This window comes from Pholcus phalangioides, unplaced genomic scaffold, assembly GCF_987345545.1.
Source record: "Pholcus phalangioides strain wild (caught in Gottingen) unplaced genomic scaffold, Ppha-v1.0 ptg000004l_1, whole genome shotgun sequence".
NCBI lineage: Eukaryota > Metazoa > Arthropoda > Arachnida > Araneae > Pholcidae > Pholcus > Pholcus phalangioides.
Window position 1 is genome coordinate 43,175,510 of NW_028301597.1, and position 12,303 is coordinate 43,187,812.

The following is a 12,303-nucleotide window of genomic DNA, read 5'->3' on the forward strand; positions in this document are numbered from 1 at the left end:
AAAAGAAAGCTCTAACTCTCTTCTGGTGAGGAAATTAGTTGGATATCAGTTGCGCAGAGGTTCTCTACATTTTACGTCCTTCGGATCCCCTGTGCCCCCAAAATAAAAGCCACGGACCCCGTTGACAAAATAATATTCCGTTTAAAATAATAAAATAATATTTCCGAAATAATGTAGAAACGATTAAATTAATTAATTTCCTCAACCCCCAACTTACGGACTCCGTGAAACCTCTCCAAGGACCTCTGCCCTGCTGACCAAATAAAAGTAACTCCATAAGCGTAAATAACTTGACAGAAATTAAATCTAACTTACTAATTATATACATATGTATATATGCGTGCAGGATCCGCTGTAACTAACGTTATAAGCAAAATGAAGTGTTAAAATGGATTCTATTATGGAATTTTTATTTATTTATTTTCTAAGATTTATTCGATTCGTGCTTTTAAAAACAAAAACCTAGTAACTCGGAGGTTTACGACATTTTAGTACGCTCGGAACCATTGATAGTCATGGCCCCCACATCCTGAAGCAGGGCCCCTAGGCTGGGATCTTTTACGGGCCCCCCGACCAGACTTTCACGGGGCCCCCTTTATGATGAATTTATAGCGTGAAAAAGCAAAAAAATCATTGAAATCTTCCCGGGCCCCAGGGCTGGAGCCTTGCCAGCCCACCCCTTGTGGGGGCCATGTTGATAGTTAATGGACTCTCCCCTCGGAACCCTAAAAAAACACGGATATTTCCACAATATCTTATCCTAAATCTTCATCGCAAATTTTACAGCTTTTGATACCGCGGTATCCCAGGAAAGCTCTCATGATCGTGTAACCCAGCGGAGCGCAGTTGGAAATCGTATGTAGTAACAGATTGGTACTCAAAATTTGAGCTCCTGGGAAAGCTTAAAAAAAAAGTACCGACTAAAATAAAGTCAACAGTGCAATACAGTACCACAATTTTCCACCAGTTTAGTGAAGGGTAGGAAAAAAAAGGCAATAAATTTGAATATTTTTACTAGGAGAAAGAAAACCAGTTCCGAACCACTCCCTACCGAACCGTTTTCAATGTCGCATGAGCCACGAATGCTGCCTGTACAGCTGAAATAGGTATTTGCCGCGTTTCAGGTATCTACAGGTTCACACAGGTCAGCTTTTTTTTTTTTTTACTCCCACAGCAATAACCTTCCGTTTTAAGGGGTGGAAGGGCAACAACAGTACTGCCACAACCTCAACCCACTGAAAAAATGTTCAAGGGCCCTCGGGGTTGGAGAATTGGGGGGGGGAGAGCCTTGAGGAATCCTGTTTTTAAACGTTCTACCTTTTCTTAACACACACAAACTCCATTGGGGTTCACTACTTACTTTTTTTTAAGGTAAAAATAGGGTGGGAAGGTACTAGAAGCGTGCAGAGGGTGGGGAGATCTTTCTTACCTTGAGGGGACACCTGTAGGAACTCCAAAGTATTCTTCAAACATTGGAGGGCCTAGTCCTTCAAATAACAAAACCGCACGGCTCTTCATTATGCCATTTATGACATTCATTCATCTAATGCCTTTTTTTCCAAGAGAAAGTGGTTTGCTTTTTTTTAAATAAATAAAATAAGCGATAAAAATTTATCTGTGGTAACCTAAGAGCAGAATACGTTGTTATGTTGGATTTATGACCCTCCAGGGTGTACACAATACTGTCATGAGCATTGTTGGATATACAGTGGATCCAGCTTGCAAAGTTTTACCATGACGGTTTTTAAAAAACGTTGTAAGCGGGAAAACTTGATGAGAATTTTAGTAGAGTTGGGACCACGAAAATAAGTCACACTAAGCGGGAAAATGTTGTATGTGGAAACGTTATAAGCGAGAATTTTATCAGAATTCACTCTGCTTTCTGTCAAGATTGTTCTTGAAATAATTTTAATTAAAATAACTAAAAAATCCAATCTTTAATAATGTTTAGGAATATGCAATGAAACCTCGCTAAAACGATACTCGATATAACGATAAATCTCTTAACAACGAAGTTGCACTAAGAGTTTCATCAAACTTTGCTCTTAGGGATTTCAATAAACACCGTCATAGCCGTTCAACAAGAATGAGGCTGTCAGGAAAAATGGCCGGACAGCCAATATGAAATTCTTCAGGTTTAGTTTTTTTAAAAATTCAATTTTTTTTTATAAACCATAAATTCACGTAGGGCTGAAAGTCTTCACCCAGCAGCTTGTCAAAAAATCATATTCAGAGGACTCCACTAAAAAAATGTGAGTAAGCCTTGAACATTGCGGTGCTTGAAAGCAACGGATTCAAAATACCTGCAAAACAGTACACGTAAGATACTATGAGTGAAGACCACTCAAGACGCTCCTAAATGGGTAGAGGTATTAAGAAAGTGCCTAAAATTTAGCAAATCGCGCCTGCCAAAAGTAGATAAGTGATCATAATAACTGTTAGTCACTCATTACGCTATTCAGTTGTACAGAATGTTCCTGACTAAAACATGAACACAGGGAGATACAGAAACAATTACAAAATAATACTTGGTAATCGAGATAAAAAATAACATCAAGGAATTCCTCCGACTAATTTCCACGATGTAAAGGTTATCTTCAGCAATTTCTTACTTCATTATCTTGAATAATCATTAGGAAATAACAGAAAAGAACACCGTAACGTAACGCTTCCTAGTGTCTTCGTGAAGGTCTACTCTAAATACACATCCTATTTTTTTTCTTTACTTCTACCAAAATTGGCGAAGGCAGGCTTAATAATGATCCACTTATATCAGTCCATCCCTTCCCATCATCTAGCCCTTGCTAAATCCGTGTCCCCTGCAATAACTTTCGAGCCTCGCTCAAACACACACAAGCAGAAAAAGAAAAGGAAATTAGTGATAAGAGGACTATAGGGAAGGGAACACTAGAAGTACTTATAAAAGTAAATCTCTTTTATAGTATTGAGACAGGTACAGCAAATAAAAAGAAGGTAACTTGATCCAGTTTTTGCTCCAACATCTGTCCACACAAAGAAGATTTACAGAGCATAAAATGGAAAAGGAATGGAGAGAGAGAATGGATGTAGGTATTTTTTTTCTGTGTGGTTGAAGATATTTATTTGGACAAAATGGTGGCGGCGGTGGACTCCATAACAGAAGTTTCATATTTCTCTGTCTGTCTAGTCTATCTTTGGATATTTTTTTTTTCCTTTCACGTAAATACGGAAGTTCATGTCGTGGATCATATAGGTAGGTTAGGGGTAAAAGAAAATACGCACCTAATACCAAAAATGGGACTGATGTCTCCAGGTGACAACACTATACCAGCTGCGCAAGCTATACATCTCCACTATCCCAAAACTGAAAGCCATAAATTTTGATGCGAGACCCTAAGTTGAGAAGGATAAGCCTTATTAAGAAACTTATTAGGTCGATTTGGCTGATGATCTGTGGGTGGTCTTTATTCGGTGAAGACAGGTTTCGTATAAATTAGTATCTTCCAATTTTACTTTCGACATATCCAATGGATTGGTGGTCGAATTCGCTGATGCTGAGGAATGGAATCAGTTTCAGAGAGGCCTCAAAGGTTGAAATTGTTATGTCAACCTCTAGAACACGCAAGAAACTTGAGGTTTTAATAATTTCTTAGAAGTTGGCTCATTATCCCAACCGCATATTTGATATCCGCTTATTAGGGATCTTTGAGTTTGTTTGAATTTCATATGATTAAACAGCCGTACTTCTTTTCATATCTGTTTTACTCGAATTTTTTTTCGAGTTGTGAGCAGAAGTGAGAACCATTTATTGATTAATCGTAAAAAAAGAAATGGTGTCAGGAAAGTTTCTTAGGAGCTATGGATGATTTTAATCTCAAGGAAACAGTCCTAATACTAGTCCTAAATAATGTATTTTCGACTTCTCCAGAACTTTATATCTTTCCCTATGTATAAAAGACACACTCTGTAGTGAAATTAGACAATTTTGTGTTATTCGTGGACTCGAATATAGCATACACGAAGTTTTAGGTGCTAATACCGATTTTATAGACTGACGTCTGAGATTTGTTAAGCCCTGGTGTATACGTATCAGCAGAAGAAAGGCAACTGTATAGCAACTCTTACATATGTTCAGACTCAAATCAACGTTATGTTGATTGTTGAATGCCGTCTAGATAGAATGTTTAATTGGGGATTCAATTAGTTAATAAATGCATATCGAGCATGAAATCGCGAAAATCCTCAGACACTCTTGGGTATTTCATTAAGAACCGCATTGCTTGCAAGCAATGGTTTTAAGATGCTTGCTTTGTATTATTACGATGCCTATTCTATATAACCACAGCTTCTTTCACACATTGAATTCTCTGTCATGAGTAGCATGGCAGAGCCACCGTAATAATATTTTTGACACTTTTTCCATCATAGGTGCATTCAATAGAACTACTTTATGCCTTCATTTGTATGAAAAGACATTGATTAACTATGGTGATTAATTATCATAAGAAATTTATTAAATTTATTATAAGGTCGGTTGAGGCCCCGGGTGCAGAAGAAAATATTGTCCCCCTCCCTTAAATTAGAAAAAGTGTAAAAGTTGGGGTTTTGCGGGAGCCCCCTTCACAAATCGGGGTCCAGGGTGCGCGCCCGGTGCACCCGCCATTCAATCCATCTCTAATTAGTGTAGGGACAGCTACCAAGACATGTTATATATATCCAGAGAAAGTGTCTTTCCTTCAAATATTCACATTGTCAATAACATAATATGTTTATCCGTTGAGTGATTGGAAAATTTACCACGTAAATGTGTTTGTGAGAAAAGAAGGACTAGACTTTGGTAGGTGCGAACGCTGCAACTGCAAAATATTAGGACGCAAACATTTAGGGACCTAAAAACGAAATTTCTATACAGTTGATTCTGCTTATAACGTTCCTGCTTATAATGTTTTCCAGAATAACGACTTATTTTTGTGGTCCTAACTCTTAATAATACTCGTCGAAATTTCCCGTTCAAAACGTTTTCCCGCATACAATGCTTTTCCATGACGGTTTTTTTTTGTTGTAAAAGTTATAAGCGAGATCCACTGTGTCATGGATACTTTGAATTGCGCATATTTCATTTCGATTTAATGGTGAATCCTAGCTGAAATCAAAATTTTATCGATTTATAGACAAGTCATACCAGAAATAAGAGCCGATAATGCACTGTTAATTCAATAAAACAATGCAATGTTAACAAATACACTTGCATGAAGCTATTGTAAAGAAACTCAAAATTATTTTTCACCGTGTCGCGGAATTTCTAAACTTAGCTCTGAATATAAAAGCTTATTAGACTTTTCCCCTTACAGGGTGATCTAGAGCCCGGATTATATGCAAATGCATATGTGCATATGCATTTGCATATTTTGGCCTTTTTCAGCATTAATGCATATAAATGCATAAAATCAAAGAATTTCCAGTATAAGTGCATATTTTTGAAGGTTTACTTAAGCTCACTTTTTTTTTTATAATTTTCCAAATAAATATGGTTCGTAATATTTTCATAACATCGATTTTTTTCCCCGTATGTGAAATTTAGTGAATTAATACATATTTATAAAGTATTTTACGACTACTAAACTGTTTTATTGTAAGGCTATTTCTAGAGATGTGTCAAAATGTTAATTTTGTTTTTAGAAATAGTGTCGAAATTCTTCTATTACTGCTATTTTCGTTATTGAGCAGTACTAAAACAACTGAAAACTAAAAAATTGCCTGAATAAAAAATATGTAGAAGTTATTTGCATATGTTGTATACATATATATGAGGGGATATGTTTTGGTAAAAATGAAATACATATGCACTAATAGAAAACATGTATTTTAAAAACACATTCGCTTTTTTTTGCATGGTGTATTTTTTAATGCGTATTTTCTCTTTTTTAATGCATATTTTCCCTTTTTTCATACATATTTCGAAATTTTTGACTTTTTCAAGATTTCTAATGCACATTTTGGAATTTTCAGTGCACATTTTGTATTTTAAGTGCTTATTTTTGCATTTATAAGTGCATATTTTTGAATTTTTTAGTGCATATTTTTACATTTTTAAGTGCATATTTGCATATTTTTAGAGCATATTTTGCCACTTTTTTAGTGCATATAATCCGGGCTCTAGTGATTACTTAATTCTTCTTGCCGCATTTTACTGGCAAACCGTTGATCCTAGAGGCATAATTCCAATTAGAAAAAAAAAATATCCAAACAACCAAATAAATAGACCCTTAATACCTCATTCGTATTGCAAGGGTATGTATAGTTATTAAAATGAAAAAAAACGGGGACCGTTTAAAAAAAATAATTTGTTTTTCATTTTAATAACTGTAATACCCCTTGCAACATGAATGACATATCTGAGTTCTCTACGTTATTTGGATAATTTCAATAATTGGAAATATGCCCTAGGATCAACGGTTCCCCATTAAAATGCAGTAAGGGGTATTATTGAATCTCCCTGTATACTGCGATTACAGACGGTTTGTGAATTAGCGACCCGTGGGTGAAAATTCAGCATCTCGCCCAATTCAAAACATTTCAATTATAAGTAATGTACTTTCGGCACTCTCGCTAATCGATATCGAGACGCATACGCAACTAAAGACAAACAATGGATTTAGAATTATCATGCTATTTATCTTACTTTTATGTATGCATGTATTTCTGCATAACTTTTTTCTATAACATCGTTTTGAAAACTAGAAGATTTTTGAATGAAAAAAATATTTTATTTATTGTTTTCTCTCTACTTCTTTACGATAACTATTAAATTATTCTAAATGTTATAGGGGAAAACTGTTTACAGGGATAACGACAACTGCAAGAAGAATGATATGGTATCCCGGTCGGAGTTGTAATATAAACGAAAAAGTGTCAACAAGCATAATAGTCTTTGATGCTGAAAGAGTTGGAGGTTTGCGTTATACTGCTCTCTGAATCAGTGAATTTCAGTAAAAAATATTATTAATTTGAGCCAAAGTATATAAGAGCCGATTCATATATATCGCGTTATCAACGAATCATACCGTAACTGAAATACCGTATCATGATTTATATTTTCTTGTGTAATTTTCTGTAATATTTACAATTTTCTTTTAAAACGCGGGCAAATATTCTATAACTACCGTTGTATTATCTACATTATTAATCTCGTAGACGTCGAATTTTTATCTGTTATCAGTAATACCTATAAATGAAGTGCTGATACACAAACTCTATTTGGATGTTGATGGACTGAATTATAATCAGAGGTGATCTTAAGCAAGCGTTACAGCCCAACTGCGCCGTAAAACGAATATATAAAAGAATTAACCATAAATTTAATTTTGACTTTAATTATTGACTTTAATCATTAGTCAATAACTAGTTAATAAAGTCCTAGCTTGAAATTACATTGACTTGTAAATACCGTAGGACTTATATCAAATATATGGGTCTTACAACTTATTAACAAAACAGACGTGCAGGAACTGTAGAATGGCGCAAAACTGTTTCACCCGACAAGCCGCAAAATGCCCAAGACCGTGGATTTGAGGTATGAAATCTTAAGAATGCTGAGATTGAGTGAATAAAAATTGGAAATTCCAAAAAAAGGGAAAAAAAATCACAATCAGTTTTAAATAATGAAAACAATTCACTAAATAATAAAATCACAATATAATTAATATATTAAATAACACATAAGAAAAATTACTATTTTTTACATGAACAAAAAAATGAATTATTACTCACAAATTCTCTAATTCACCAGAATCATGAACGAATTGATGTTCGGCGACTGAATATCCAAAATATGAGTCTTTAGGTCCAATTTTAATAATAGGCAGTCTTGTTTCCAAGTTAAATGTCCACGTTAAACACAATTTACATACTAACAGAACAGATGTCCATAAAGCACTGAAATATATTTTGTCGGACAGCATTTTGTTCGTACAATTTTTGTTTTTTTAAAAAGGGAAATAAATACGATGTGTAATATAATTTTTTTTTTAATGAAAAAAAATATTATTTGATTATTTATATAATGATTTCGCGCTGAAAAGCGCTGTCACTGTCACTGCAGCATCCGGAATATGTACACGCGCGATCTTCTCGTTGCGGTCTTCGGATGAAGACTAAAAAGCAGACATGATTTGCGGTGAAAGTTATGAGGGTTGGTTGAATCACCCGCTTTTCTTCGCTAGAGGACAGCACTGTCGCTGCTTTATAAGTGGCTCGGGCGTATCGCGGTTGTTCAATTACCCGGGAAATGAATCATTTGGGATGATGATCATAATTATGTCATCTTAAATCACCGCTTTATTAAATTTTTCTCGAAAATTATAATATTCAAAATGAATTTCGGTGATTCTTTTCTCCTATTTGTATATGAATGTATTTCAAAAATGCTTGAATTCGCGAAGAATTGCACACCTAAAAAGAACTAAAAAACATTTTTTGTTTTGTAATTACGCTGAACCTAATTGAAATAATTAAAATTTCTCACTATAACTGCAGTAGAGCTTGCTTTTCAACCTATAGGATCAAGATGTAACATTCAATATCTAAAACTTTTTGTTGTCATTAAGAGTATGGAAAGTATCGGAATGTAGTACGTTAATGAAAGTGATAGCAATAAGACTGAGATAAGCAAAATTAGGGAAAACCGTTTCATAACTGATGAGCATGAACTGTTTCCCTAAATGAGGTTTTGAACATGGCCAAGAAACTCTGCAGTGATGCTGAAGCTGATTCCAGAGCAGCGGAATAATGCAGCAGCTAAGATCAGTTATGTATGTTATAATTATAAATTATTAACATTTGAGAAATAGTTTGGTAACCGATGATTAAATTTTAATAATTGATAATTATTATCCTATGTGAATGTTGATGATTAAGTTGCAATTCGTAGTAATTTTGCTAATCCAGGATAGATTAAGGGGCTTGGTGTACGCAAATTTTCCAAAAAACACATTTTCCAATTTTTCAGTTTTTAAATACTATGAAGTTTTCTGCGTCTAACTGCGTTTAAGTTTTTGTTCTACCTGTAATAAAAATACTTTTAATGTATTTTCACATTAGCTGCTAGCAGGCATTACACATGCTAATGTTTTTCATTAAAATGCGTTTTTCTCAAAACTAAGTTTGTTGTTAGATAAGGAACATTTTTTCGAACACCGCTCATTCAAATGTCATGAAACTTTGTGTGTCTGTCAACACTGTAGTGTTACACACTTTAACACGAGGAATTTTTATAAAAATTATTTTATAATTTTTTATGGCACAAAATATGGGCAAATTTTGATGATTTTTGAAAAAGTTGCATGTTGTTAAAGTTAAATTTCGATAAAAAAACAGCCAACAATTAAAATCCTAAAAGCTCGTGTTAGTATACACTGGTGAAATAAATTAAGAGAATTTGCATATTTTATCGAATTTCATGAAAAGAACTGAACTGAATGTGAAACCACTGCTTCTAGACAAAAATGCAAATCTTGTACGTCAAATACGTAAGCGTACACGTGTGTGTAGGCGGAGCCAGTAGAGAAACAGGCTTTATAAGCGCGCGTAAGTTAAGACGCATTTCGTTTGTTAGCACACCTCGGCGAATTTCTTGGTGTTATTTTGCAGCAATCGGTTAATTTCAAATTGTAACAGTAAAAATGAGTAACCACCAACGTTTAGATGAGGTGGCGAATTGTGGGGAGGCTATAAGCAGGCAGTCCAGATAATAATAAGCAAGTCCAGATTTGTAAAGAGTTCAATTTAACGCCCAGCGTCATGTGTAACTTATGGAAACAGTTCCAAGATACCGGATCCATCGAGAGAAAGCCTGGGCAAGGTCGTCCAAGAGCCACGACGACCAGAGAAGATCGCCATTTGTCGATTATAGCGAGGCGTAACAGGAGTGCTACAGCTTCTCAGCTCTCTCGTGACTTGCCACAGGAACCCGTGTATCAAGGGTGACTGTTTCCAAAAGACTTCATGAGAGAGGGTTGTTTGCAAGAAGACCTGCTGTTTGCGTCCCGCTCACTTCTACGGACAGGAGAATCCGTTTATCATGGTGCAGAGAGCATAGAGATTGGAGTATGGATCAATGGGCGACCGTTCTCTTCACTGATGAGTCCCGGTTCAGCCTAAGCACCGATTCTCGCCGTACGTTCATATGAAGAGAACCAGGGACCCGCTACCTACCCTTCAATGTCCGCGAAATCGACCATTATGGTGGACGAGGTTCAATGGTCTGGTCAGGCATCATGCTGGATGGCCGCACACCTCTCCATGTCCTTGAAAGAGGCACTGTGACTGGTGTGAGGTCTTGGAGCCCTATGTTCGCCTTTTCAGGGGTGCAGTTGGCCCTGAGTTCATTTTAATGGACGATAACGCGAGGCCACATAGAGCTCTTCTGCTCGACGATTTTCTAGAGAGTGAGGATATTCGCCGAATGGATTGGCCAGCCAGATCTCCAGACCTTAACCCTATAGAGCATGTCTGGGACGCTCTGGGGAGGGCGATTGCAACTCGCAACCCCCCTCCGGGAACCATCCAGGGAATGAAAACAGCGTTGCTGAACGAGTGGGACCAATTGCCACAGGAAATGATAAACTGCCTTATTTCAAGTATGAAATCACGCTGTGAGACCTGTATATCTGCAAGAGGGGACCATACCCCCTATTAACACATCTATTAACCCATTTTTTTGTTTATTCTGCAATCACTGTTTCATACCTTCCGACTCCAACGAGTGTTACGCATGATCATGCGTGTGTATTACAGTTATTGAATAGTTATTTGTTTTGCATTGTATCAATGTATGTACATATCAAATTTCATTAAAATCGGTACAGTAGTTCTAGAGATAATCGACCAAGTTTGCAAATTCTCTTAATTTCTTACACCAGTGTATGTAACACTAGTGTTGAGAGGTACACAAAGTTTCATGACATTTGAATGAGCGGTGTTCGAAAAAATTTTCCTTATCTAACAATAAACATAGTTTTGAGAAAAACGCATTTTAGTGAAAAACATTAGCATGTGTAATGCCTGCCAGCAGTTAATGTAAAAATACTTTAAAAATATTTTTAATACAGATAGAACAAAAACTTTAACACAGTTAGATGCAAAACATTTTATAGTATTTAAAAATTGAAAAACTGGAAAATGTGTTTTTTGGAAAATTTGCGTGCACCAACCCCCTTAATTGGGTAATTCGAACTTTTCTTTCCAGTGACTTTAAACTTCGAGTTAACCAAGTTTCGAATGTGTATGGTGATGAAATACATACAAGAGTCATATAGATGAACTAATTCATTCGACTCGCAGCACACATGAGCGCAGTTGAACTTCCGCACTCACACTTAAATTAAGATTTTTAAGAACTACAATTTCAATGATTTAATTATTTGCAGATAGAAACAAATTATTCTTCAAACTAAAATTCCTGGAAAAAGTCTTTATTTGATATCTCGCTTTTTGACGTTTTTGTAGAATATTTCATTTTTTGCTTGGCCGAATTTTCGTTTGTTTTATATTACTGGAAGTATAACAACCAGTTTAGTGCACATAAGGGTCTTAAATTTTTGTTTATGCACTTATGTTTGGACATCTTTAAAAAATCATGTCAATTTCCTTAGAAAATTTTCGCGGTGCACTTACGATCTTCTCACGGCCAGGGTCGTCTAAAGAGCATCATGTCCCCCCGGGAAAAGTGATTTTTCTGAGGCCCTTCCTGGAGAATTTTCGTAAAGCTCACCTACTTCTCGTTTTTCTGAGACTCCTCTTTTAAGGACTCCTGGCAGTGCCCAGGTGAGCCCATGCGTCAAGACGGTACTGCTCACTGCACACTGGTTATAAATCCCTGTTGTAATCTGTGGCTTATACGTCGGAAAAACGATAACATGATACATTTAATTCTGGGATAAAAATTAATGAAGACTGGGATGAAAATTAATGAAGAGTCATAATATATTTATTGAATAAAGTAAATAATAATAATATTATTATGTGCACAAAAATATAATTAAGCGATTCTATATTGTTTCCTATCAAGAAAACTCTTATTCAAGTGCAGTCGAACCTCGTTTACACGAAGCCAAAGGGACTAATAACTGAGGACTAAGAAATAAGGATTTAATGTTATTTGATAAATTTTGAAGGAAAAAAAAAAAGCCCCACGTGAGAAAAAATGTCAACCGTAAAGTTCCATACATAAAAACAGCGTCATTTTTTTCGTATAGCCCTCATACACAAATTGCTGCATTCATCGGTAATGAACTCATAAGAAATGGAAGATACTGTTTGAGTCGT

The 12,303-nt window shown here is 35.6% G+C and overlaps 1 protein-coding gene across 1 annotated transcript in view; it reads right to left on the reverse strand.

Moving 5' to 3' along the window:
* The window catches only part of LOC149087628 (integrin alpha-PS1-like), a 153,362-nt gene extending 145,228 nt beyond the window's left edge, over window positions 1-8,134 (reverse strand). Inside the window, exon 1 of the mRNA XM_089231545.1 lies at window positions 7,750-8,134. Coding sequence (XP_089087671.1) covers window positions 7,750-7,940 — 191 coding nt within the window. The 5' untranslated portion in view covers window positions 7,941-8,134. The remainder of the gene's footprint in view (window positions 1-7,749) is intronic.
* Window positions 8,135-12,303: the final 4,169 nt, after the last annotated feature.